The sequence below is a fragment of the Typopeltis vanoorti genome, chromosome 5 (assembly GCF_054136105.1).
Source record: "Typopeltis vanoorti isolate ZY-2024b chromosome 5, IOZ_Tvanoo_1.0, whole genome shotgun sequence".
Lineage (NCBI taxonomy): Eukaryota > Metazoa > Arthropoda > Arachnida > Uropygi > Thelyphonidae > Typopeltis > Typopeltis vanoorti.
Genome location: NC_143553.1, coordinates 40,459,115 through 40,485,218, shown reverse-complemented (window position 1 = coordinate 40,485,218; position 26,104 = coordinate 40,459,115). Strand labels below are relative to the sequence as shown.

Genomic DNA, 26,104 nt, shown 5'->3' with positions numbered 1-26,104 from the left:
GCAGAGCATTATACATGTCTGCAAGGAAATGTGCTTTGCATTATGGGATACTAAGGCAAGTGATGTGAAGTCATGCCACCTTTACTATGAGTTGCCCAGTCCTGAAGATACTTCAGGTGCAAACTTTCTTTTGCTTACACCTGGATAAAGGATTAAACCAAGTATATAATTTGGTATCTCCTCCCAAAAAATATTTTGGGGGGAGATATATATGTATGACAAATGTTGGATGCCCATGTATCTGCCCCTGTTTCAAAAAATGTATAATTGCTAAATTCTGAAAGTATGATGGAGATGAAATAGAATGTTCAGTGCCGTATAAAAATACCGAACAAGATTTTCAGAAAAACATAATTTATCTTATTATTTTGGCTAATCTTGAATTGGGAAAAAAAAAAAAGCCTAAAGTTTTATGTGGCTTTTTAATTTAAATTATAAAAGAAATTGTTTCCCAACAACTTCAACCTCCAGCTCTTTAAGAAAAATGTCAGATTTCTGCACTCATACACACCGTACCAATTTGATAGTTTCTTGTAGCTCTCATATGGGGAAAAAAAAAATGTATATATATATATTAATCCAAGAACAGATCATTAGCACCCATCACTGTGTTATATGAAGAACTATCTGAAATACTGCATGCAGAACTGTGGACGGTTCTCTGTGCCATTTCTGAACTGCAGTCTAAAAAAATTTGAAAAAGTTAAGAACCATTATTTTTAAAAAAATATGAAACTCTCCAATAATGATTCTAGTAGCAAGACTTATACGTTGGTTAGACATAACTGGTAATTAGTTTACGGAATTAACAACGCATATAAAGTATATTAATTAAAGGTAACTTTAATGAATAACTTCTATATTTCGGCAATGTCACATTGGATCAAAAGCCAAATTATGATTACACAAAGTTAAATGTTTCAAAAGAAAATGATAGTGCCATGTTGTTTGGGGAAAATGTCTGAATGTTTATTTGGGAATGTTACTTCCCAACAGAAGGCATTCCCAAGTGCACAAATAATACTGATCCCAATATGTGATTAGGTCTGCTAAAACACATATTGAAAGGAGAGTGCTTGAAGATGGCAATGTGACAATGTGGCTCCTGAAGATGGCAATGTGACATTGCCGAAATATAGAAGTTATTCATTAAAGTTACCTTTAATTAATATACTTTATATGCATTGTTAATTCCGTAAACTAATTACCAGTTATCTCCAATAATGAAGCACTTTCGAATTGCAACTATGGCAAGATTATGTAGTAGTGAATCTATCTTCCAGCGACTTTCAGAAGATGCAGTCAATGCACTTAGTTGAGGCTATAATTTTGCCATCACTCCCAAAAAAAATAGCAGTTTTAGAAAGAATGATCACCATGGAACAGGGTATCTACAATCTGTCACCCTCAGTGGCTAATAACATTTGTTTGCACATGGCTGGAATTCTGACATAATCCAAAATTCCAAAGAACAACATCCCAACTAAAGAAATCTTTGCACTACAAAAAAGTTACCTATATATCAATAAAAAAATAAGTTAATATAGTAGTTGACAACCCCCTCCAAAAACCGACCAAACATATATCCATATCACTTCTCTCCCCATCCCAGGTTCTCCTTCATTTATTAAAAATTTTCTTCCCTTTTAAGATATTAATTTTTAAAAAAAAAATTAATCATGGTAAGTTTTGACATTACTTCATTGTTTACCAGTGTGCTACCTTTGACCTTAGTCAACCCAATTTCTCCTCTGACATATTTCAATTATTCAGATTAACTGTATATTCTGGTTATTTTTCATGGAAAGAAAAAAATAGACAGCCAGATGAGTCTTCAGTGGATTTCCTCCCAAGCCAGTTTTTATATGCAACATTTGGAAAACCAAGCACTCAGCACGGCTAGATAAACCAATAGTTTGGTTTATATTATATTATGTTTGTATTTTCTATTTGTCCTTGTGGCCTAGACACACTACATTTTTGATACAGCCAACATCCAAAAATAGACAAATTTTGGGTAATATGGAATACTATTTTGTGTGTAAAATGGTATTCCCCTTTCTAAACATGCTAGTAACACAACTATCTGTTGGTTCAGTATCCTTTTTCTGCTTACAGAAAATCCACATATATGGGAAGGTATTTACATAAGCAATCAGCTGTCCTGCTTTGATTTTATGTGGCCTACCAGGTTGCAGTTGTGCTGCTGTTCCTAGGCTTTTCCATTTCACAGTAATATTACAAGTCAGCTGCTGCAGAGCATATTTTCCCAAACTCAGTTGTTGCAAAGATAGCATACTATGATAGTGCCACATCGAAAACCGCTGAACTCTCAGTGGCTTTCGATGAACTTTTTACTGCTAATGTTCGTCTGAAGTTTTAGCACTGTATGAACCATGGTTGTTGTGATGTGGATATATATATATATATATATCCACATATTTTTGATCACAATCTATGCACCATGACTAATAGATCCAATCAATTTCTACATCATTATTCTGCCACCCCCAAAACTTCATTGACGGGATAACACATGCAGGTAAAAAGTTCTCTGGGCATTCTTCACATTTGTACAACCACCAGGCTTGTGATCTGTGGCAGTTGATGATTTTCTTAAAGTATATTAATGAGGTATTCATTGTTCTTAACAAAGGCTTGTGGGCTGCAGCTCTTTCAGTTGTGGAAATGCTTATAGGATTGCATGTGACTGCTTGTATCTCCAAACACTCTTCAAGGTTTTATGGTGATATAACTATTTTTCTCAATAAGCACTCTCCTTTCAATATATGTTTTAGCAGACCTAATCACATATTGGGATCAGTATTATTTGTGCACTTGGGAATGCCTTCTGTTGGGAAGTAACATTCCCAAATAAACATTCAGACATTTTCCCCAAACAACATGCCACTATCATTTTCTTTTGAAACATTTAACTTTGTGTAATCATAATTTGGCTTTTGGTCCAACTGTTATTCTTTATTAGTCACAAAATTTGCATATTGCACATTTTCCTGTAATAAGAGGAATGTCCTATGACCTTGGATAGGATGGTGTGTAATATACACACACACACACCGATGAACTGTGGAGAATTTTTTTTTTTTTTGGTAGTGATGAAGAGGTTTCATAATTGGGTAGGTGATGTTGAAGGGTATTTTACTTTGAATTTTTGGAAGATTTTGCTGATGTTTTCATCAAAATTGCTAGCATATGGGGTGCTTATGGTACTCTTTATTCAAATGTGGTTATGCAAGCTCTTGTTTATAAGTGAATTAATAGGCCTGCTAGTGACAAAGCTGTTCTCAATATTCAGTAGCCAAAGCTTCTTAAGGTGTGAATAAATGATTTTTGCTCTTTTTGAAAGTAATTCAAGATTTCTAATTTCTGGCTTGGAGGGCAGTGGGAAGGAATTAGCATATATATTGGTTGAATGTGTTGCTTTATGGTATATCACACACACACACACACAAAAAAAAAAGGCAGAGGTCAAAGGAAGACTTGCAGTGAGCATGTCTGGAAAAAGTAACAAATCTCCCCCTTGCCAACTGTGAATCAAATCACTTAGTGTGGTTGAGGAATGCATGTTGAAGGTTAAGGACCAAACCTGTACAAAAGCTAAATAGATGTAAGCAATTCGGAGAAATGACTAGGGCCTTCTGTACCAAATCCAATCCTTGCCCTCTTAACTCATTAACCAAATAAATAAAAATGGATTAGCATTTTGAGACTTAGCTGACTTAAACCACACACACACACACACAGTATAATATAATAAAATGTCATGTTGTCTAAGTGCATCACCTGATTAAACAAGGCCTCATTAAAGAGCCATGGTTGAAAATGGTGAAAAGAATATTAAAGATATCCACTGTTACTGTATGAAGCATCATTGGAAAAGTAGGCAGCATTTGCAGAGTAATTACAGAAATACATTTAAATAACTGGTATTACCATGATGAAGACACACAGGTACTTCCCAATAATTACTACAAGGATTTGTTCAGGTAGTAGCGATCAAGGAAAGGGAGGATTAGCTATAGTATTCAACACTAACATGAAAATAAATTTTTGAATGATAAGTAATGTTCAGTGATTCATACAAATTTCAAAATGAAATAGTGACTTATTCGTGTATATGGTCTTGCTGAAAGTACTAGAGTAATAAGATTTTATTGAAATCAGGGCAGCTTATATATACCCACACACACACACAGGAGCAGTGTTCAGAAAAGAAAGGTGACCAGTGGTGTGCCTCAGGGTTTTATTCTTGGGCCCCTACTTTTAATTTATTTGTTAATGATATTTCATGTGGATTGGCTGTGGGTCTTCAAATGTTTGTCAATGATGCAAAGTTAGGTAGAATTATCACGAGTAATGCTAATGTTAATTCTCTAAAACAGTAGTTCCCAACCTTTTTCCACTTGTGTGCCCCTTTTAAACCCATTTCTATAAATTTTACCTCTTGTTTTTAAAATAGCTATTTTTAAATAATGACACTTTTGTTCAATGCTTATCTTAATATAAAATAGTTTACTTGTTTTTCCGCCATTACTGATTATTTTTTTTGTACTCCCGAACGGCCCAGCACCTACCCCCAGGGGTACGCATACCACCGGTTGGGAACCGATGCTCTAAAAGATGATTTGAGTAGACTTTTAGCTTTGACTAATGAGTGGGGTTGCAGTTTTATTATTAATAAATGCAGGGTGTTACACTTTGGGATACTGGGATGTAAGGCTACATACTGTATTGGTGGAGCTGTACTTCAGTAAGTGGATGAGATTTGGGATCTTGGAGTGATGGTAGACAGTGGACTGAAGTTCCCAGGGCACATTACAAAGTGTTGCAAAGACTGCACATTGCATTGCTGCTATGACAAAAATTACATTGACATGTAGAGATAAGGAGGTGGTGGTGCCTCTATATAAGGCATTCGTCAGACCACATATGGACTATTGTGCTCAGATTTGGTCACCTAATTTTCATTGTGATGTAGAAACACAAGTGAGAGAGTCCAAATACAACCAAAGTGATATCAGGATGCTGGAGTATTGGTTATGAAGAGTGTTTAAGAGAATGTGGATTACAGAGGTTGGTGGATAGGAGGAAAAGAGGAGATATGTAGAGATCTTTAAGTTAGTTAAGGGATTCTAAAAATTAATACAGAAGAATAACTAATATTTAAGGAATTGACAGCGTATACTAGAAATATAGATTAAATAAACTTTAATATATACTTTCCCATATTTCATGTGTAACCAGCGTATAAGCCTCTCAACAAGAATAATACAGAAGAAATTATAAAAAGAGTGCATGTTAAATTGGGAAGAAAGAGAGGTCATCCCTGGAAGTTGTATAAAGATGTGGTGAGGAAGGGGTGTTATACATAGAGAGAGTTGTTAGTAAGTGGAGTGCATTGTGAATGCTGGTAGTGTAAATAACTTCAAAGCTCTGAAAACTGAGAAAACTTCCATAAACCTCAAAGCTCATTATGATAGACAATGTTGCTAGTTGAGTGGGCCTCCCATGATTGAGTCTAACTATGGAGGTTACCAAAATAATATATAAACCACAGATGTGAGAGCCATCGCTGGAAGATTGCCAAGAAGAGTCAATTCATGTTGAAGGGGAGAAAGGAATAAGGCTGTGTACAAATTCATCACCAATATGCAAAATTACATGCTTTATACGTAAAATTTTCCAACTGTTGTACAAGCAAAATAGTTACACTTTAAAAACTAGAATTTTCATAAAAGAGAAGCTAATTTTCCAATGTATAATAATAAACACTCATCCCATGAAATGCATTGATTACCCTATTATCAGAATGATTCTCCTTCTTATGCCATGTACAGAAGTGTTGAGGGGTCTCACATCTGTGGTTGCAAGTAGCTGGTTCTTGTTTGAAAACCTAAGCATCATATTAGGGAATCTGTTTATATTAATTATTTATTAATTATAAACAAACATTTTTTTTTTTATTTTGGAAAAATGTAGAGGAAAAAAAGTAGAACTAATAATAATGGTAAGTACCTGCTAGATGTTGAGAACATAGACTAGTCATTACTAACACCACTTGTGCATTCCATCCATGTCCATAAATTCACATAGAACACACAAGAAATAGGTTATAATCTGCTGATGTCGCATCTTTCAGTCACAGTGATTGCAGTCACGTCTTTCTCTGTATTCCTTGGGCTACAGTAGAAACCAATGATACACTGTCCTTTGTCTTATACCAGATAGCCACAGATGAACCAACTCAGTCTTGAATTTCTCCTTAACTTCTACTTTTGTTGCTCGCAGTTTTTCAGCCTATCTTCTTCTTCCCTTCACGTATTAGGCCTAGTGGCCTGTAACGTGGCTATCCTTAGCCCTTCTAAGCCGTACCTGTCCCGACGATAAGGTGGCTAGCCCTATGCCTCCGATTGCAGCCTATGTCTGTAGATGCATGTGTTCACGGGGCCAGTTTGCCTGCTTGCGGGAGGAAAAATCCTGCAGTCCATGCTCAAGACCGGCTAACTTGGCTATGACTGAGAAAGATCCTTAAGCTCCTCACGTTGGCGACGGGAATCGAACCTAGGACACTCCTTTCCCAGGTATATGGTTGTGAAGTGCATAGCCACTCCGCTAACCGGTTGGACTTGGCCAACTTGAAATGATCAATGTCAAAACTTCTCACTCTTATTCCTGATGTTCTGGCATTCATGTATATAAATTTCAATATCCCCTTTCGTCCCTGTAATTACCAACTCATTTAGATTTGAGACTTAAGATGCATTCGTTATTGCATGATCATTTCTGTACTCAATCTTATTTGGTCTCTAAGTGAATGCATGATGGCAGGTCAAAAAAGGAAGCTACTCAATAATAACTTGCCTTCATCATTGAAACTTGTTTATCTTTTCCTGTTGACTTGTGGTTTATGATCTCATGTTAAGCTCAATGGCTTGTCATGACCAGTGACAAGGCATTTGACAAGAGAGGCAAAACATAAATTGTAGAACAGCTCAGATTGTAACTGGAAAAAACTGATTTTCTATAAAGGCTTGCTTCCATGCTGTTGAGTAGATTCCAGATGAGTATGCCAGCTTATAATATAATATAATAGAAGATAATTCTAGAGTGCCAATCTTAGTACAACTAGAGTGATGCCAACTGAACAAGGAGACTAAGTATCGAGAGTATTGAGTACTTTTCTTATGAAAGATTAGAGGCAGGTAGTCCGTGGAATAGTGGGAAAAGTTTTCCTTGGTCCTCCCAACAAGCATTCAAGATATGCCAAGAGGTCTGCATTAACATTAGGGGCTGCTACCCTTGTACCATCATGATGACAGATACATAGAATGACAGAAGTTTTGCTCAACAGCCTTGGTAAGCTTGACTGCCATTTGAACAGGAGGCAAGCTTAGTTATTATTTTTTTTTTTTTAGAGTTGTGATAGGTTGTAAGTGCAAACTGAGAGAGAAACTAAACCTCCACCTCTAAACTCTGGCAAGAATTTAGAGGTGGAGTTAAATGTGCCATGGAATTTGAAAATCAGAGTTTAGAGGTGGAGGTTTTGGCTTGAGCATGAAATAAGGCACTTATCCAGCAAGAATAATTTCAGTTATTTGATTGGACTCTGTGTTTGGATTAGAAGAGCAGAAACAATCAGACATGGAAGGAGGCATAGAAATCCCAGGTTATTCCAGTTGGCACTGTTATAGTGCTATAGGACACAAGGCTGAGATTGGCCAGGAGAAGAATGATCTGTAGAAAAAGAAACATAGACATGCTCAGAGATACCTAAGAGAATTAAGAAAAGGTGGTTCAGGGTATTGAGAGAATGATAAGGATTATCCAGTATTCTAGTAGGTTGTGTTAGATCATTACTGACAGAAAATAATACCACTTCTTTTCTAGCTTGGGCTGTGAAGTTATAGAAAGGAAGCTATACTAATTATGGACATTGAAATCGTAAGATTATCACACTGCTTGGGTGTTAATTAGTATATGATTGTATACTGTATATGATTTATGTTTAGAGATAAATAATCTAATTGGTCAGTAAAGGCTTCAAAGTGAGGTAAGGAAATTTTGAGCCAAAGCAGATCATATAAAGAGAAATTCCAGGTCTGATAACCTTTGGAATGGGATAGCAGACAACCTTCTTCGTATGGTTACTCAAATTAATTCATAAAGAAGGTTGTCCAGTAAGACCTATTGTATTGATTCTCCTTCTTATAGCATTTATAAATTTCTTTCACATTTATTAACTGCCCATATTTGGACAATCCAGATCATTTATCAAGAATTCACACGTTTTCTTGAAAAAATCAAGAATATTCAAATACAAGAGTTGGATATGTTAATCAGCTTTGACATTGTTTCTCTTATTTATTAACATTTTGTTATCTGACATTATTAGGTTATTATATGATGATTTCGCTCCTGATGTGAAGATTTTTGAATTTGTTATATAATCAGGATATTTCAACTAGAAAAACGGGATCTTCTATAAACAGATTGAAGCATATCAAAATTTCCTGGAAAATAAGTCAGCTTGTGCTCTTAGAGAATGTAAGAAAGCTAACACTATAAAAGTAGCTAAACAAAGGTCATGGGAGAACTTTGGTAAGAACATAGAAAATAAATATCAAGAAGTTGTTGAAGAAGCTCAGAAATGGAGGAAAGAGTGCTGTAAAAGGAATTAGAGATGATAAAGGTGACATGAAAAATGGGAAAAAAGAGATATCCTTGAAGTATGGAGTAATTACTTCAAAAAATTGCTAAATGAAACAAGCAATGATGACAGCACAGTGGTAAAATACACTGCCTGGGCATGTAGTCAGGAATATATATCCATACTTGAAGTAGAAAAAGCCACCAAAAGCTTGAAATGTGGAAAGGCAGCAGGAGTAGATGATATTGGACCAGAAATGCTCAAGTATAGAAGTATAAAAGTCTTACAGTGGCTGCACTGCATAGTTCAGAAAGCCTGGATAGAGGGATGAATTCCAGATGATTGGAGTAGAGCTCTCATAGTACCTGTATATAAAAAAGGAATTAAAACTGAATGTGAGAATTACAGAGGTATTTATCTACCGAGTGTTCCTGGTAAGATATATGCAAGTATACTCGAGAAACGGTTGAGAAGGATTGTGGAAGAGAAGCTTGTTGAAGAACAAGCTGGATTCAGGCCAAATAGAGGTTGTCAGGATCACATTTTCACTTTACAACACATAGTTGAGAAATCATGGGAGTTCTCATAACAAAGATCTGTATTTAAGTTTTGTAGATCTGGAAAAGACATATGACAAGGTGCCGAGAGAGAAGCTATTCAAAACGCTACAGTTATATAGTGTCAATGAGGCATTATATCAAGCAATACTTAGTCTTTATTTGAGTTGTAAGTCAGCAATTAGAACTGAAAGAAGTACAGGAAGGTGGTTTAATGTTAAATCTGGTGTCAGACAAGGATGTACGTTATCCCCCTCTGTTATTCATTATCTATATGGATCACATTATGAAGGAAAGTGGTATTCAACCTGATATCAAAATTGGAGATGTTAATCTCAGCAATTTGCTTTATGTGGACGATGTTATACTTCTAAATAAATCCGTACAAGTTTGCAAGATTCTCTGACTAAATTGAATAACTGTGGTAGTAGATATGGTATGAAGGTCAGCATTAAAAGACAGAGACAATGAAAATAGGCAAAAACATTGTAAATGGAGAACCTATAGAACAAGTAAAACATCTCAACTACTTAGGCACGATTTTTAGTGTAGATGGTAAATTAAATATGGAAATAGACAACAGAATCAACAAAGCTGGTATGGTAGGCAGTCAACTGAATAAATTTATATGGAATAAGAGAGAAATTAGCCAAAACACTAAATTAGCTGTATATACAAGACAGTGTTCAAACCAATTTTAACTTATGGATCTGAGAGCTGGGTGAGAAGTAAAACATTTGACCAAAGACTAGAGACCGCAGATATGACAGTCCTGAGAAAGATTAGGGGGCATGAACAGATGGCATCATCATGTTAAAAATGAGGATATTAGGAAAGAACTTGCCACTGTCAACATCCAAGAATGTGTTAGCAGAGCTAATCTCAGGTGGTATAGTCACTTATACAGAATGGGAGAGGAAAGATTAGCAGAACAAGTGTTCTTTGCCAGGTTGGCAGGAAAAAGACCCAGAGGAAGACCAAGATATAGGTGGATTGATACAGTAAAAAAGTGCCTTAGAAGAGAGAAATATAAGATCTGATAATGTTGGAGTCTTGACAGGTAACAGACTGATTTGGAGGAAAATTGTAGATAGGAAGTTAGTAATGACATAAATTTTTCATGTAGTACTATCATATCCTGTACACCCCTTGAGGGTATATATTGGAATTTGATGACGATGACGAAATGCCCTATGAACTGCTCACTGAATATTTTGAGTCTTCTGCAGCAGTTACCAATCTTCCAGTTTCATCCATTAACAGCAACTTGACAATCATTCTTCTTTCTACTTGCCACATATTGGAAAAAACTCCCAAGGGTTTTTCTTTGCCTGATTTACTAATTTCTGCTCTTACTGCATTTCTACTATCCTTACCAACTCAGTCACTCTCCTAGTTTGCTCTTTATACTCTTTGTGCAACTGATTATTACCATTATTCATATTGTGCTGCCTCCACAGTGCCTTCTCCAGATTTCATGCTTTATTTCCTCATTCATCCATATGATACCCATCTTATTCAGTCTTTTTACTTTTAGAACACATTTACACATGGATGCTGTTATGTATTGCTTTGTCAGTTCCCAAGCAGCATTTATTTCCTTACTGCTCAACTCCTCATTCCATGCTATAGCTCCAAGCTGTCTCCTAAGCTTGTCATAATCACCAGCCTTGTACTTCCACATATATCCTTTCTTAACGGAAGATTGCATATGGCTAGCCACAACACAGGTGATCACTTCATGATCACTCTCACCAACTGGAGGAAAGTGCAAAACCCCACTCACAATTACATCCTCTGATGAAATGATCAGATCTAAAACTCTCGATCCTCATTTGCTCTCCTTTACATATTACCTAAGATAGTTGTCCCTTAAGAAAGAAACAATTTATACTGCCTATTTATATTTATTCGTTCCAGTTTATACTGCCATAATAATAACCCTTTCCTTGTTCACTAACTCAAGTTGCTTATATTTCTTCATCACTTCCCTCCCTCCACATTCCCTGGTTTATAGTAACATCAAACTAAATATCTTCCTCTCAAACTCTCACTACACTCAAAACCATTGTCACTATTTTCCTCTATGTGTACCTTTTGTGGACATAATTCCCCTGCTATCATCAGCAACGCTACCCCCACTCTTCTCCAAAAAATGCTGTACCCTTACATTTCTATTCCTGACAGGATATCATCTTCATGCAATCGTGTTTCGCTTCTCCAACAATTTTTGGTTGAATAAACCTAATCAGCAAAACAGTTTTCTTCTTCTTCTTCCTCTGCACGTTTTTTCTGCTTCCATTGCAGGGTCCATGTGTTACATAGATACGACTTTTTGTTAGTACAATCCCCAGCTGGCCTGCCGCTGAGAGGTGGGGGGGGGATGTGTTTTTGACTGTAGCAGCATGTGTTCAACGGGCCGGTTTGCCTGCTTGTGGGATGAAAAACCCCAGATAAACTGGGGGGAGAAACCCTGCTGTCCACGCCCAAGACCAGCTATCTTGGCTATGGCTGAAAAAGATCCTTGAGCTCCTCATATCGTCGACGAGAATCAAACCTAGAACACTCCTACACAGCCATATGCCTGGGGTTGGAGTGTTCTAGGTTTGATTACATAGCTACTAGGCTAACCACGTGGACAAAACAATTTTTATCCTCCTTATTTCTGATCCTCTTTGTTTTTGTAAATAAACACATTAGTTCACTTTTAAGTCTATAAACGTTCTACCTAAGCCACCTGCTGTTTGTGATTTCTCCACTACACCCTCCTTGCCCAAATGTCCTTAGTTTCAACTACTCCACTCACATCTTGATGATAGTAGAGTAGTTGAAACTAAGGACATTTAGTTTCAACTAAACTTGATCCACTCTCTTGATCCTCTAACTTTTGATATTTTGCTTGCATCACATACTGCACATTCAATCTAGCAACAGTTTCTCCAGTTCATTCACTATAAACCCAATGCTTTCCATCAGATGGTCTGTCTTCCTCAAATATCCCCCCCCCACGCACATGGTGGTACATACATGTAGATCCCACCATCACCATGCCCATAAACTCTGTATAAGTAACAGCCTTAAAAAAAAAAAAAAAAAAAGTCCTTATCCAGCTGATTTAAGAGAATGTCCTAAAAATGAACTCGAATTGAAAAATGTCATCCAAGACTTTCATCAACAATGGTACAATGAAAGTGCAGTTTATAAATCCTACATAACTTATATTCATGCCACACAACAAAGGGATTTATAAAAAAAATAGAAGGGATTCTGCAAAAGTACAATCTTGACGTGACTTTCAGCATTCCCCTTTCCTTTTCAAAACTAAGGAATTCTTTGGTTCTAAAGATTCTCTTCCGTAGTTATACCACCTCGTAATCTACTACATAAATCATCTCTATGCTGGAAAAATAGAACTTTATTTTTTTTGTGTGTGTGAGATTCCTGCCTATGAAAGGTTATTAACCTATAAACCTATAGTACATTTTGTACCATGGATGGGCTAAGGATTTTTTTTTTTTTGCCATTTTTTTTTTGTAGTTTTTTATTTATTTTTACATAGTCGAAACCCTGCTCTAGAAACCAAACATGAAACTTTTTTCAAGCCATCAAAACAATCACAAATATCCATGCTCACAGTGGGATTTGAACCTCTGACCTGTTGGTTGGAAAGCAGGTATGCTAACCACTTGGCCAACCAGGCCAGCAACTATTCTCATTAGACAGGAGGAGCATGAGCCACATCAGCTAGCTATGTTCCATAAAATCAAGTATCTAACCATGCCACTGATACCAGTAGAATAGAAATGACTGGCAAAGGATCTAATTATGTACACACCAGATAAAGAATACCAGAAGAACAGAGTAAATTATTTATTTTTTCATGAGACAAATGACAAGTATGGTAAGGCACACAACACCGAACTTGTGTAGAAACAATTCAGATTGTAACTGAAAAGAACTAATGTTCTATCAAGGATGATAGGTGGGATGGATTTTATCTCCTTCTTTAAGAAGATAAAAGTCAGCTATCAAACTGTGATTCCATTGTTATCACCTTAATATCTCAAAAGTAATGGAAAAAGGCAGTAACAATTAGGTCTCCAGGTAGTAGTAATCACTGCATATGGATTCCACCATTCTATAGCAGATTTCCTCACCAACCTTACCCATCCTTGGATCTGGATCTTCTCTGGCATCTGATCATGCTGGGCATCAAGGCCTTCTGATTGCCAGCTCTCTCTCTCTCTGGTAGTTAGTGCATGTCATGGCAGATGACTTCTTCTAATCAAATTTCTTTATCAATGCTGTAGCACCCCAGGGTTCTGTAATCTCATCCGTTCTCTCTCTCTTTAACTTCAAATTTTTATCTGTAGTTTTGCTGATTGACAGTACTCTCTATTTTTCCTCTTTATTTGGGAAACCTTGCACTAATCAAATGGTTAAAGCAAAGCTTCAAGATCTTGCAGAAGTCTTAAACTCTGCCATTCTCAAGTGAGGTGAAGATAATCTAGTGAATTGCGATGGTATCAGAACTCCTGTCCAAAGAAACATATTTCTCTCCCTTTTATTTTTGATTTCCAGTGAAGATTAGTTTTCTCTTCTATGGCACATTATATCTATAGCCTATTCAGCTTCTAAATATGGTGGCATTCTTTTTGTTAAAATAACTTCTTTTCTGCTCCTAACACTTTATAAATCCCAAATCCACTTAATCTTAGAATATTGTTTTACACATTTGGGGTAATGTACACAAATCTCTCTCTTAGACTTGTTGTATACAGAAGAGGGCAATCTGCCTAACAAGTGACCTTTCTCCCCCCCTCTCTCTCTCTAGTTCTCATAGATATTATTTCTCTATGCTTTTTTAAAGGTACTTTTTCATGGCTGCTGCACTGGCCACTACAATTCCTCCACTTTCCTCTAAGCATGTGAAATCATTAGCAGCCACTGGTCATTATCCCTACACAATTAAACTCCGAACTTATAAAACCAACTTCTTGTGTTTATTCATCTTGTGTACTCCTGTTCTTTGGAATAACTTACCCCATATTGTTTTTCCCAATGAATGGAATCCCCAGCTTTACAAAAAAACTTGTTAATTTTCTAAATCAAGTGATATTAAATCCAACATCATTTCAAAGCCGAATACAGAAACTATAAAAGTTTTGTGCGAAAATTGACCAGAGAGCTTACTGGAATACACCACCGCCATACTACGAGTTGCCCTAGCCGAACCTTATAGGCAGGGCCGCATTTACCACAAGGTGCAAGCCGGGGCCTCACTCTTTATGGGGCTACATTTTAAAACCTTACTCCTCACAAACAACAATATAAAAAAACAGCCTAGTTATAGTCAGGGCCATTGTAAGGCATGGGCACACTAGCAGTTGCCCAGGGGCCCCGTACTGCCATATTATTCATGAGAGATTTCTTGGCAGAGTGTATAAATTACTTGACCTCTCACTGGTACACTGAGCTAAGAAAGAGAACTGGAGATGGCGCACAATACGTCAGTATCTAAATACACTTCGTACTATACTATAAATAAAACTTTTTTTAAATATTTTTTTTGTGAGACTCTCCCTACGTTGTATAGAAAAATAATTTCGGAGAAATTAATCTGTGTTTCCCAATGTTGAAATTGCCCTCAGAGTGCTCATGTGTATGATGGTGACCAACAGTACAGGGGAATATTCATTTTCAAAGAATCAGCTTTGCAGCACAACGGGGCAGCAGCATTTGAACTGGCTTTCACTCCTTTGCATGGAAAATGACATCCTGAAGACCATTGACTTTAATCCAATTATAAATCAATTCTCTGCAAAGAAATTTTGCCAAAGTTTGTGTTGATTAATCCTCACTTTAGAACATGTTTTTTATGTTTAAATATTGATTTTTGTTAAAAGTACAAATAAATCTATAGGCTTAATTTTATTGGCCGTTTACATTTTTATTCCCGTAGGCCCCAGTGCACTGCTTTGCCCACGGGCCTACAATACTGTTAAGATGGTACTGGTTATAGTTGCAAAATAAAATACTTATTTTTAAATATTAAATTCATAATATAAAAACTAGAGGCCTCTGAAAAATTTGTGCAGCAAGAAAGGGTCAAATATTGTAGGACAGTAAAGAGTATTCCAAGTACACGTAAAGACAAATGACATAAAGGTCGCTCCACCACAGTTAACCGTTAATGGCTCTAAATTCACCGTTCAGGGATTAACAGCAGAGAGGGTTAATTGCATGATAAAAATTAGAATGCCGATGAAATTTTGATCCATGAAAAATGCTGGGGTGTTCTGGCTATTTCATCCACCTCAGCGGGTAGGGAGGTTAAGTGTAGTTTGTATATATGCATAACAGCTGATAGTTTAGTTACCATTATTTGGCTAGTATTTGTAAAGCAGTATACAAGCGTATACACCTAATTATATGGTTAAAGTAGTAGTCGCAGTCGATAACAATATATTTTTCAATGAATTTTTTACTCTTATTTATATACGACAAGACTGGTATTAACAAAATTTTACAAACTTATGGGACTGATACTGACTCACTAAAAATTTATTGAAGTTCAGCAATTTTTAATAAATAAAAGGAGGAAGAAAAGTCTAAAATTAAAAATATGTACAAATTTATAAATGATGGGTTAAGGTCTACTTTTCTGAACGTAGAAACACTTTTAAAAATATTTTTGACGATGCCTATTTCAAATGCAAGTGCTGGACACTCATTTTCAATGTTGAAAAAACTATTTAAGAAGCAACTCGCACCAAAAAAAAAACAAGTGACCTGTCGTTATTATGCATTGAATCAGATGTAATGGACTCGATTGATTATGATTACATTAGATATATTTGCTAAAACCAAAGCCAGAAAAAAAAAAACTTAATTCTTATTTTTTAAAATTTACTTTTGAACTGATTTATTTTTATATATTTTTTTTAAATGCAAATATATGTATACCAAAGTTATGTTATTCTTATTTTATTAAAATGAGTTGTTATGGAAATGTCAACTTTTATTTTCAATAAACTAAAAAAAAAAATGCGTATGAATTTGATTAACTGAAATAGACTTGTTCTTTTGAGGCCTCATAAAGACGTTGCACCTAGGGCCTCCAAACGTATAAATACGGCCCTGCTTAGGAAGTGACAAATGCTCAAAGCGCCCATATATTCACCTATTGGTTCATTTTGATAAGGTTTCACTAGTCTGACAGCTGTTTCAAAGTCATTGGTTTTCATCAGAGACTAGGCAGGAAACCTCATATATTCACCTCCAATAGGAGGCAAATATAAGGGTGCTTTAACATCACTTCCTATAAGGTTCGGCTAGGGCAACTCATAGTGTGGCGGCGGCGTATTCCTGCAAGCTCTTTGGTCAATTTTTGCATGAAACTTTTAGTTTCTTTATTCGGCTTTGAAATGATGTTGGATTTAATATCCACTTAATTTATGAAATTTTGCATCGCCGAAATGAAGCCTTTGGCTCTTTATTTTAGAAAATTGTTAATTTTCTTTTTTCTTATTGATCACTTGTATACACATGATACTTGTGTTATAGGTTTTATATCATCTTGTGTGTGCTTGTGGGGGGATTAATGTTATCAAAAAAAATGCCCAGGCGCAAATAAATTCCATGGTTTGTGCAACAGTGTATCACATAGGTCAGATAGATCTTGGAAATGAAAATTAGGGCTAACATCAAAGTGACATGGAAAATAACAAAAGGGAGACCAAGCTGAATTTGATCGTGTTTCCCAGATAAACCATACCATGAAGTGAATGACAGCCCTTGTAATCCTTGATTATAGCGTATAACATAGAACTCAAATACTCAAGTAGTTATATACCAGCAATTAGAAACAAGAAGTTAGCAATTAATTCTCAGCCTAATGACAAATGAATATTTTTATCATGTAATGAGTCAACCTTGTATATATGTATCAGTTTATGTAGGTAAAACACTTGATGGGAAACGAAAGTGAGATGCAGAACTTATGCTTGTTGAGGAATATTGTTGGGGGTGATAGTGGATAAGGATCTGAAATTTAGGGGACACATAGCCAAAATTGTAAAGACAACACAAAGGCTTCTGGGAATGATGCAGAGGACACTGACAGGTAGAAGTAGGGAGATTCTTGTTCCTTTGTATAAGGCTTTGATTAGGCTACACATGGATTATTGTGCCCAGATTTGGTCACTTGGTTTTCAGAAGGATGAAGAGATGTTGGAAAGGATCCAAAGGCGACTGACTAAGGTAGTTTCTGACCTCTGGAATGTTGAGTATGAGGAAAGATTGAGAAGATGCAATTTGCAGAGTCTGGTGGACAGAAGGAAGAGGGGAGATGTGATAGAGATCTACAAGTGGTAAGGGGTTTATAGGATCGATGCTGGAGAAGTTCTACAGAAAATAGTGGGAGATCGGGGGGGGAGAACCAGAGGTCATCCCTGGAAACTGTATAAAGAAGGTGCGAGTAGGGGAGTGAGAGGCAGGTTTTTCTAGTGCAGAGTTGTAAATGATTGGAATGTCTTGCCTGAGAGTGTGGTGTCTGCAAGGAGTTTGAATGTGTTCAAGGTATGGTATGATGAACTGTGTGTGTGTGATAAAAGGACCTCCCAGATGAGTCTTTGACTCTTGGGGTAATAATAATAATAAACACCTTTATAACAAAGTCATAAGAATGACTGTGCTTTTCGGTTTGAAAGACACAGTTTAAATCTCATCTAGACTGCAAGGAACATTCATAAAGACTTTTCAACCAAAGGTGAGTAAAGCCAGTCTTGTAAAGACAGCAGAAAGGATTTTTTTACCTACTTCCCCACCACATACACAAAACTTGACAAAATAGACAGACATTAGAGATTGGACTAACTATCCTATCATTATCAAGATTATATCGTTCAAATGGATCAGAGATCGCCCTCTGAATAATACCAGCATGATCCAGTGGTGTGCCTCAAGGTTCGGTTCTTGGGTATGCTGTTTAACTTATTTGTTAATATTTCATGTGGATTAATTTTATCAGTTGAATGAACTTCCCACGATGAGTCTGCGATAATAAGATGATGTTATTTAGCTGTAGCAGGCTGCTGCTGTACCTAATACATTAAAAGAAAATTGAATGGTATGTTAAGGTAGTCCTTAGTGGGAAATGATTTGATAGAAATCCAGGTAACATGTTTTCTTCATGAACAGTTTGTTTAAGCGGCACTCCTTAAGCATGCAAATATCTGCTGTAGACTGCGAGAACACAATGTTCTTGGTTTAGATTGATTATTTAACAGATCTAGCTATGATATGCTGAAAATATGTAATTTACTGCATTAGCTTGTATTACAGTTAGGGAGTGATTTTTCATTTATCGTTTCATGGTGGGAATGATAAATCTAATGAATATAAGAATAATGGAATACTCCGACAATGAGTCTTTTGACTCCATGGAGGCCTGGATGATAATAATAATAATTTCATTTTAATGATTATTATAATTGCAATTCTACTAGTGGGCACTAGTGAATTATATTTATAAGCTATTTTTTGTATTGATTCAGCTATATTTTCATAATTTTAAATTATGTGTTATACATATCACAAAATCTTAGTTTGAAGAGGGTCAATCAAAAATATTTAGGACAGTTTTTTTTTTTTTAAAGGAAAATTAAAGCACTTAATGTTTTTTCTCTTTCACAGTATGATCCTTCCATCCCTCAATGCACTGAGAATGGTCTACAGCTGCTGTACATATTCAATTGTATATTGATGACATCTTAATTATTGCTTTTTCAGCCTGGTGGAAGATAAGGTTTAAAGCAGGGGTTCCCAACCCTATGCCCGCGGGCACCATGGCACTTGTCCACCAATTTGTGTGTGCCCACCGCTGTTCAACCGTGTGCCGTATAGTTGGAAACAATCACACAACAATTCATGGCATGCTATATGATGCACGACGAGTATTAAATGCATACAATGTAAAGTAGACGCACATTCGAAGTTGTTCGTTCCAGTTTAAGAACTGGAATATCATCATATTCTCCTAATTATGAAGCACTGGCCAATGAAATGCTATGCCGAAGATCACACTAACTTACATATATATATTTAAATTTTTATATAATGTAAACTTTTAAGTAATAAAACATTTGATTATAATGTAAACTTTGTATGTATTCATTTAACAAACGAATTCAAAAAAATTGCTTGAAAAAATAGATGGTACCCGTCGCCCTATCGGTATTTTAGAATGTGCTCTAGGAAACAAAAAGGTTGGGAACCCCTGGTTTAAAGGTACCAAATTTAAAAATTTACAGGCCTGGTTGACCAAGTAGATAGTGCCTCTTCTCTCCTGTCAATAAGTTGTGGGTTTAAATCTTTCACTGTGGGCATGGATGTTTGTGACTTCAGGTATTAGAGGAATTTCACAAGCCCACCACCATCCTGCTTCACTAGAGACCTGAAATGTCTTGAAAAGTTCCATGTTTAATCTCAAGCAGGTTTCTGGATTATTCAAACCCTTAGCTGACTATTAATATACATACGTTGTAAACTTATATATAATAATTATGGCCTATAGCTGCTATCATATTCAATTGTATATCAGTGGCATCTTAATCATTAATTATTGTGAATCCTGCCATGAAAGTTGTAAACTTTCATGGAGGGGATTCATGTTAAAAGGTAAAAAAAAATTCTGGAAACCCAAGACTGTGGTATGGTTTTAAGAATATGTATTAGAAAACAATTTGTGAATAATTTTCTGACATATTGCATTCTAAAGCATCCTGTAGACAGATTTGTGGTCTAGCTGATGAAAAGAAATTCCGTGCACTATTTGATTCTCCATCAAACAGAGGAATGATTGATGACATTGCCTTGACATTTAACCAAATCCCCGTTATTTTCTTCACAAAATTGTTTTCTTTAAATACTGTTTGTAAATTTCATACCCTTCCAGTGGCTACTTTACCAAGTTTACAGTAGGAAATATACATAGTTTTGCTTTTTATATGATATTGTAATTAGCTCTCATTGATTTATTCCCCCCCCCCTCTCCATGTTACAGAGGGTTTTTTTTTTAAATATTTTTAATAAATACACAGTGTATGAATTTAAATTTTTCTAAAAAATAAATGTCTAATGCCTGTTTATTCCCCAAAGGAATGAACTAAATTTTGGAAATTAATAGGCAGCCAGTTTACACCCTTAAAGTGATGGCTGAACTTAAAGTGAAAGTCTGTTGATTATTTACAAGGTGCTGAGGTTAGAATACATAGTAAACTATAATTCTAAGCCCCAACACTTGTGCTGTTTTCTGAAACAGCAAGACAACCTTTGAAGTATAACTTCAAAAAAAATAGTGTTGACACTAAATGTTGTCTTATACTTTGGGTATGAAATCTGAACTGTTGAATTTAGTGATGGAGAATATCGTCAAGTGGTTGTCTAGCTCCTACAGTAGTAGTATGTAGCAGTGTTATGTTAGACTCATTTGTTATATTCTAATAAGCTTTTAGCATGTTAATATTATATTTTTATATATAAATATTTGCATTTAATAAATGTATTCAGTAGGGCAAGCATGTAGTGTTTTCATTTAAATCCTAATGAGGTTTTACTGATTGTCTTGTACAGGATGACATTCATAAATTCCAGTAAAGAAAATACCTGAGGTGATTACTATACTCACATTATATTCAAGTAATGTGTAAGAAACTCTCAGTGGTAAGTGTAAAATTTGTATTCATCTTAATATAGTGAGTATAGCACAAAATAAAAATTTTAAAACGCGATTTTTGGGTGTCATCTTATAGTCTAGTTAGCTTATATGCCAGCATATAACAGACTTGCTTACTCAAGAAAACTAGCTATTAAAAGGACTAGAAAAAAGTTCCTCTAGTCAGTGAGAAGAATCAATGATCATGGTACCAGAAATGCTGCTACAAGGTAAATTTAAAATTTCTAATAAATGAATTTCTGTTTTTGCAATTTAAACAATTATAGAATTCACTCAAAAAAATTATGTTTAGATAAATTTATTGTACACAAAATGTTTCTCTTTTCTAATCAGGAAAATCTGAAAATATTTCCATGATGAGTTGACCTTTTTATGATATCTTTTAATGATGACTACTGTACAGTAGATCAACTACACTGGAAGAAAATTTTCTTCACAGGGACAGAAAGGTAATTGTGACCACTGATTAGTCAGGTTGAGAATTTTCAATACTATGGGATGTACTTTTAATATTTTTTGTATAAATAATATAAGGTTCCTTTTTATATGCAATATGCATATAGAATAAATAAGTGAATGTACAAATATCAAATGGGTCTGCTTACATTTTCAAATCTTAGGAATGACTCGCATAACTCAGTCTGTCCTTCACATGAACATATTACCAAAATAAAATTAGAAATGTTGATCATCACAGTGAAATCTCTTCATAATGCACAACCAGAAATGGATGAGGAAGCTGCAAGTTGAGGTAATATGGCAGTGAAAATGTATTATCAAAGTGCTTTACAAAAATATATCACCAACTTTTAAGAACTTAAATATTTCAGGCAACCTTGGAATGTAATCTCAAAGTTTAGTTGCAGAAAAGATTTGCAGGAATTTTTTCCACCGGCTGGAAGTTTGTTCATAAGAATGAGTTTTCACACCAGAGCTGATGTTCTCTAAGGGTTCAGATTCTTCTTCAATAGTGGCAGTATCCCTTTTTTTATCAAGCTGTATAGTGCGCCTTAGCTTTCTGGATCTTATACGTGGCCTTGTTTTTATTTTGGGTACCTGGTTTGGTTTAGTTGCTTGACTTTGATTATGAGAAGCAATAGAGTTCTTAAGGGTCATCACAATATTAACAACTGCTTTGGCAATTTCACTTGGAGTCGCTTCTTTTTCAGACAGAAGTGACCAATCTTCTTCTGCTACACAAGGTGGTGGCTACAGAAAAATATTATATATCATAAGGGGTAAAATAAATCAATAGATAAAGTAATAGAGTTAACAGGACTTAGAAAGTCATGTTACTCCTGAGAGAGGAGTAACATGACTAATAATAGGAGAGTAATATACTGCAAAATATGTAAATATGCTACCAACTGAAAAATATTACAACTATTGTTTTATCTTAAAAAATGTGTATAGAAATGACAATGATGTTACCAAGTAGACAAAATATTATTATTATTATGTGACAACCCCAGGGAATCCAAAAAACTCATCGAGGGAGGCAACCTACTCTACAACTCTGTCTTCACCACTCAATCCCCCAACTAGAACGAACCGCAACCATCATCATCCACACCAACACCATCTGCCGCCCACCACTAGTATTTTTACAATCACAAACATCGATGCCCACGGCAGGATTCGAACCCGCAGCCTTTTGGCTGAAGGGCCAACCAGGCTGGCAAATCTTTTCTAGCTTCACGTTATAAAAGGGAACTTTTGTTGGCCTGGCTATCTAAACAGTGTACACCAAAAGCAATCAAAACCCACTGTAGTCAAGAATGTTTGTGAATGCCTCTAGGCAGCAGATGAATTTCTTCACTTGGAGACCTTCACTCTACTTACTGGCAGTTTTTAACAGGGTTTCGTGATGTCTAAGCTTTTACTCCACTATGGTACTGTTAGATCCTGAATGGAGAACTTTACAAGTAAATTCTTTATTCAGGATTTAACATGATAAATATTACTAATTAAGGAGATATCTGCACATGAGCTAATAATTATGAAAAATTTCTTTATGTTATGTGACAATGTGTAGTCCATATGTGCCATATATTGAAATTTATTCCAATATAATTGAATTGAGAAGCAGAGAATTTTGTGTCAGAATAGTAAGAATTATGTAAGGGAATTAAGTTATTTGTAAATCCTACTAAGCTGTCTAGTACATTATGAAATGTAGTAATCTGGAATAATCATGTATAATCGGTACGAGTCGAGCGTAGTGATGGAGGCTGTACCTACACGGAAAGTGACGTCAGAACAACTACCTGGAATAGAGTAAACCTAACAGATTAGGGACAGTGTACGATCACCCAAGGGGCATGAACAATGGGGTTCGTGGGTAAAAACCACATCGAATAGAGGGCACCCGATACGGTGAATAAAAGACGATGCATGCGATATTACAGTGCTTATTTTTCTTCAGTTCTTGGATTCCAGTTTTAGGAGGATTGTCGGGGGATTCATGAGAGAGAGTAGTGGGTCGACTACTGTGATGTCGGATGACAAGGCCTATTCATGAGGAGAAGGCTTGAGGATTTCCAAGCGAAGCTGATCGTGTTACGACGGCCTATGCAGAATTGAGCCTTCGAATAAAGTCCCATCGAGGAGAACAGAGAAAATTTCCTGCAGAGCAGTAGACAGCATGCCACAGTCAGGAAAAGATTCAAAGAAAAGTGTAGTGCATCGCTAGGTGCAAAGATGGCCGATAAATATTCAGTAAGGTAATCCAGATCTACATGAGATGGCAGCATGAAATCTGAAAGGATCTGGTAATGTAAAGATTTTCATTCTATTTTAAAAATCGCTTAGAAGAATAAGAAATTTGTGTATACTGTAAACTAAAGGACACTAATAGAGAACTTTTAAGTGAGAATTTGATTGGATTAGTTAAGACCACATGAAACAAAGAAGAATTGTTGATAGGCAGTATTTTGATTGAGAATGGCTCGGTTGAGTAATGAAATTTAGAATTAAGATAGTTATTGATAGAGTATTAATGAAAGTGTTCAATGCATGTACTGTGAATAACTTGAAGGAATTATATCCTAGTAGTGTTATGCTCACACTTAATCTTATCTTTTCGTAATTGAAGGATTTAGCTTACTCGAATTCATTGTTGTGATTTAGTATGAACCTTAACTTAGAGTGAGTTTTGTTCTATTGAGTAATTGAATTTATTTAAATGTAATTGTTTTGTGTTTTGTACCTTATACCTGAGTTTATGCCTGATTACGAATTCAAACCACCACTTATGAAATAGAACCATTTGGCGGGAAGGAATTAGATATTATTGCTTAAGTGAGATTCAGGTCACGACTGCTAACTGAATCTGCACAGCGCTAGCGTAAGATTAATAATTGTGTGTATCCCTTTAGAATTAAGAATTATTTCCCTGAACAAGAGTCTCTTCTGTTATAGGATATTGGTTGGTGCAGCATAAAAATAAATTTTGCCAATGTCCAAAAAGGAAATAGTACTGAACTAATTCTCGTGGAAAGGCTTAGACGTTGGTTATGCAACTAAGTAATTTACGGAAATTACAAAGTTACTAGTTTATACATTAAAATAAATTTTAATATACTTCAATATTTCGGCAATGTCACGTTGCCATTTTCAAGAAACTTAAGAACAAGACACGTGCACGCAGGCACAACAAACAGTAAATGAGAAAGAAGCAGGAAGCTGTTATTTCTCCTAAAGTCCTGATGGTGCCCCCCAGAGGACAATGTTGGTATTCTTGGGCGATTGGGCTGAAAGTCTTCTGATGTAGGTTTCCCAAATTTGAGGCAGTCTCATGCAGCCAAATTTGTTGAGGTTCGGATTGTTTCTTAGGGCTGAAGCTGATTCCATGAAAAGCCTTTCATACTTGTATTTACTATGGTGTACTATCGTGGCTTTCTTCCACCGTATTCTATGGCAGGTATCCAGCACATGGTCAGCAAGACCAGAGTGGCTGTACTGGTGAAACCGGATGTAGTCCTTGTGTTCTGAAATTCTGATATTGGCTGTCCTGCCTGTTTGGTCGAAGTAGGACAGCTTACAGCTGCAAGGGACCCGGTATACTAAAGACTAACCTCCCCCCCCCCCCTAGACCTACCAATAGGTAGGTCTAGAGGGGGGGGGGGAGGTTGGTCTTTAGTAGAGCGGATAAGGGATGCCAATTTTTTACTGGGTCTGTAACAAGAAGTTAAGTCATGTTTTTTTAGGATTTTTGTAATTTTTTTCGAGGTGCCTTATATAGGGTATGGTGATGGATTTAGAGTAATCCTTGTTGTGAGGGGGGTTATGGTTTACTGGTTTCAATATTTTTTGGGTTTTTTTTTGGGGGGGGGGGGATAGCCATTGGCTGAGAAAGTGTTGAGAATGTGGTTTAGTTCTGTGGTTAGGGCATTGTCATTGAACAGATAAGTTTAGCCCTGTTGTGTAGTGTCTTAATGACTCCATTTTGTTTCAAGGAGGGGTGGTGGGATTGTTGGTGAATGTATCTGCCTGTATGGGTGGGTTTTCTATAGACTGAGAAAACCAAGGTTCCATCAGGCTGGCAGGTGACTAGTGTGTCTAAGAAAGGAAGGCAGTGGTTTTTTCCTTCTTCCAGGGTGAATTTGATTCTGTGGTGTTGGTTGTTTATATGTGTTAGGAAGGAGAGGAGTGCATCGGAGCCATGTGGCCAAATAGCAAACACATCATCAACATAGCGAAGCCAAATGGTTGGTTCTTGTGGGGCAGAGTTTAAGGCTTTCTCTTCAAAAGTCTCCATATAAAAGTTGGCCAAGGGTGGGGAGAGTGGAGAACCCACGGCTGTCCCCTCTATTTGTTTGTAGAATTTTCCTTGCCAAACAAAATAGCCTGAGTTCATTGTGAACTGAAAAAGGGCTGTGATATCGGGAGGAAATTTAGCTTGGATTAGCTCTAAAGATTCTTTGAGTGGGACATTTGTGAATAAGGAGGAGACATCAAAACTGACCATTGTGTTTGTCAGCATGTTTGAGTGTAAGGTTTTCTATGTTGGCTTTGAAGTGGGCTGAGTTTTTTTATATGTTGCCAGAATAGTGTGAGAGAGCTTTGGCGCCAAATGTTTAGCTAGTTTGTATGTGGGGGAATCAATGCCATCCACCATGGGACGTAATGGCACATTTTCCT

The 26,104-nt window shown here is 36.1% G+C and overlaps 2 protein-coding genes across 2 annotated transcripts in view; one reads left to right on the top strand and one right to left on the bottom strand.

Moving 5' to 3' along the window:
- Gpat4 (Glycerol-3-phosphate acyltransferase 4) overlaps positions 1–26,104 on the top strand; it is a 470,968-nt gene that overhangs the window by 408,477 nt on the left and 36,387 nt on the right. Inside the window, exons 16-17 of the transcript XR_016548355.1 lie at positions 20,860–20,949; positions 21,296–21,411. The gene's annotated coding sequence lies outside the window, so the exon portion shown is untranslated. The remainder of the gene's footprint in view (positions 1–20,859; positions 20,950–21,295; positions 21,412–26,104) is intronic.
- The window catches only part of LOC150106331 (uncharacterized), a 404,058-nt gene continuing 399,198 nt past the window's right edge, over positions 21,245–26,104 (bottom strand). The window contains exon 18 of the mRNA XM_090393084.1: positions 21,245–22,171. Within this exon, the coding sequence (XP_090249210.1) occupies positions 21,812–22,171 (360 nt within the window). The 3' untranslated portion in view covers positions 21,245–21,811. The remainder of the gene's footprint in view (positions 22,172–26,104) is intronic.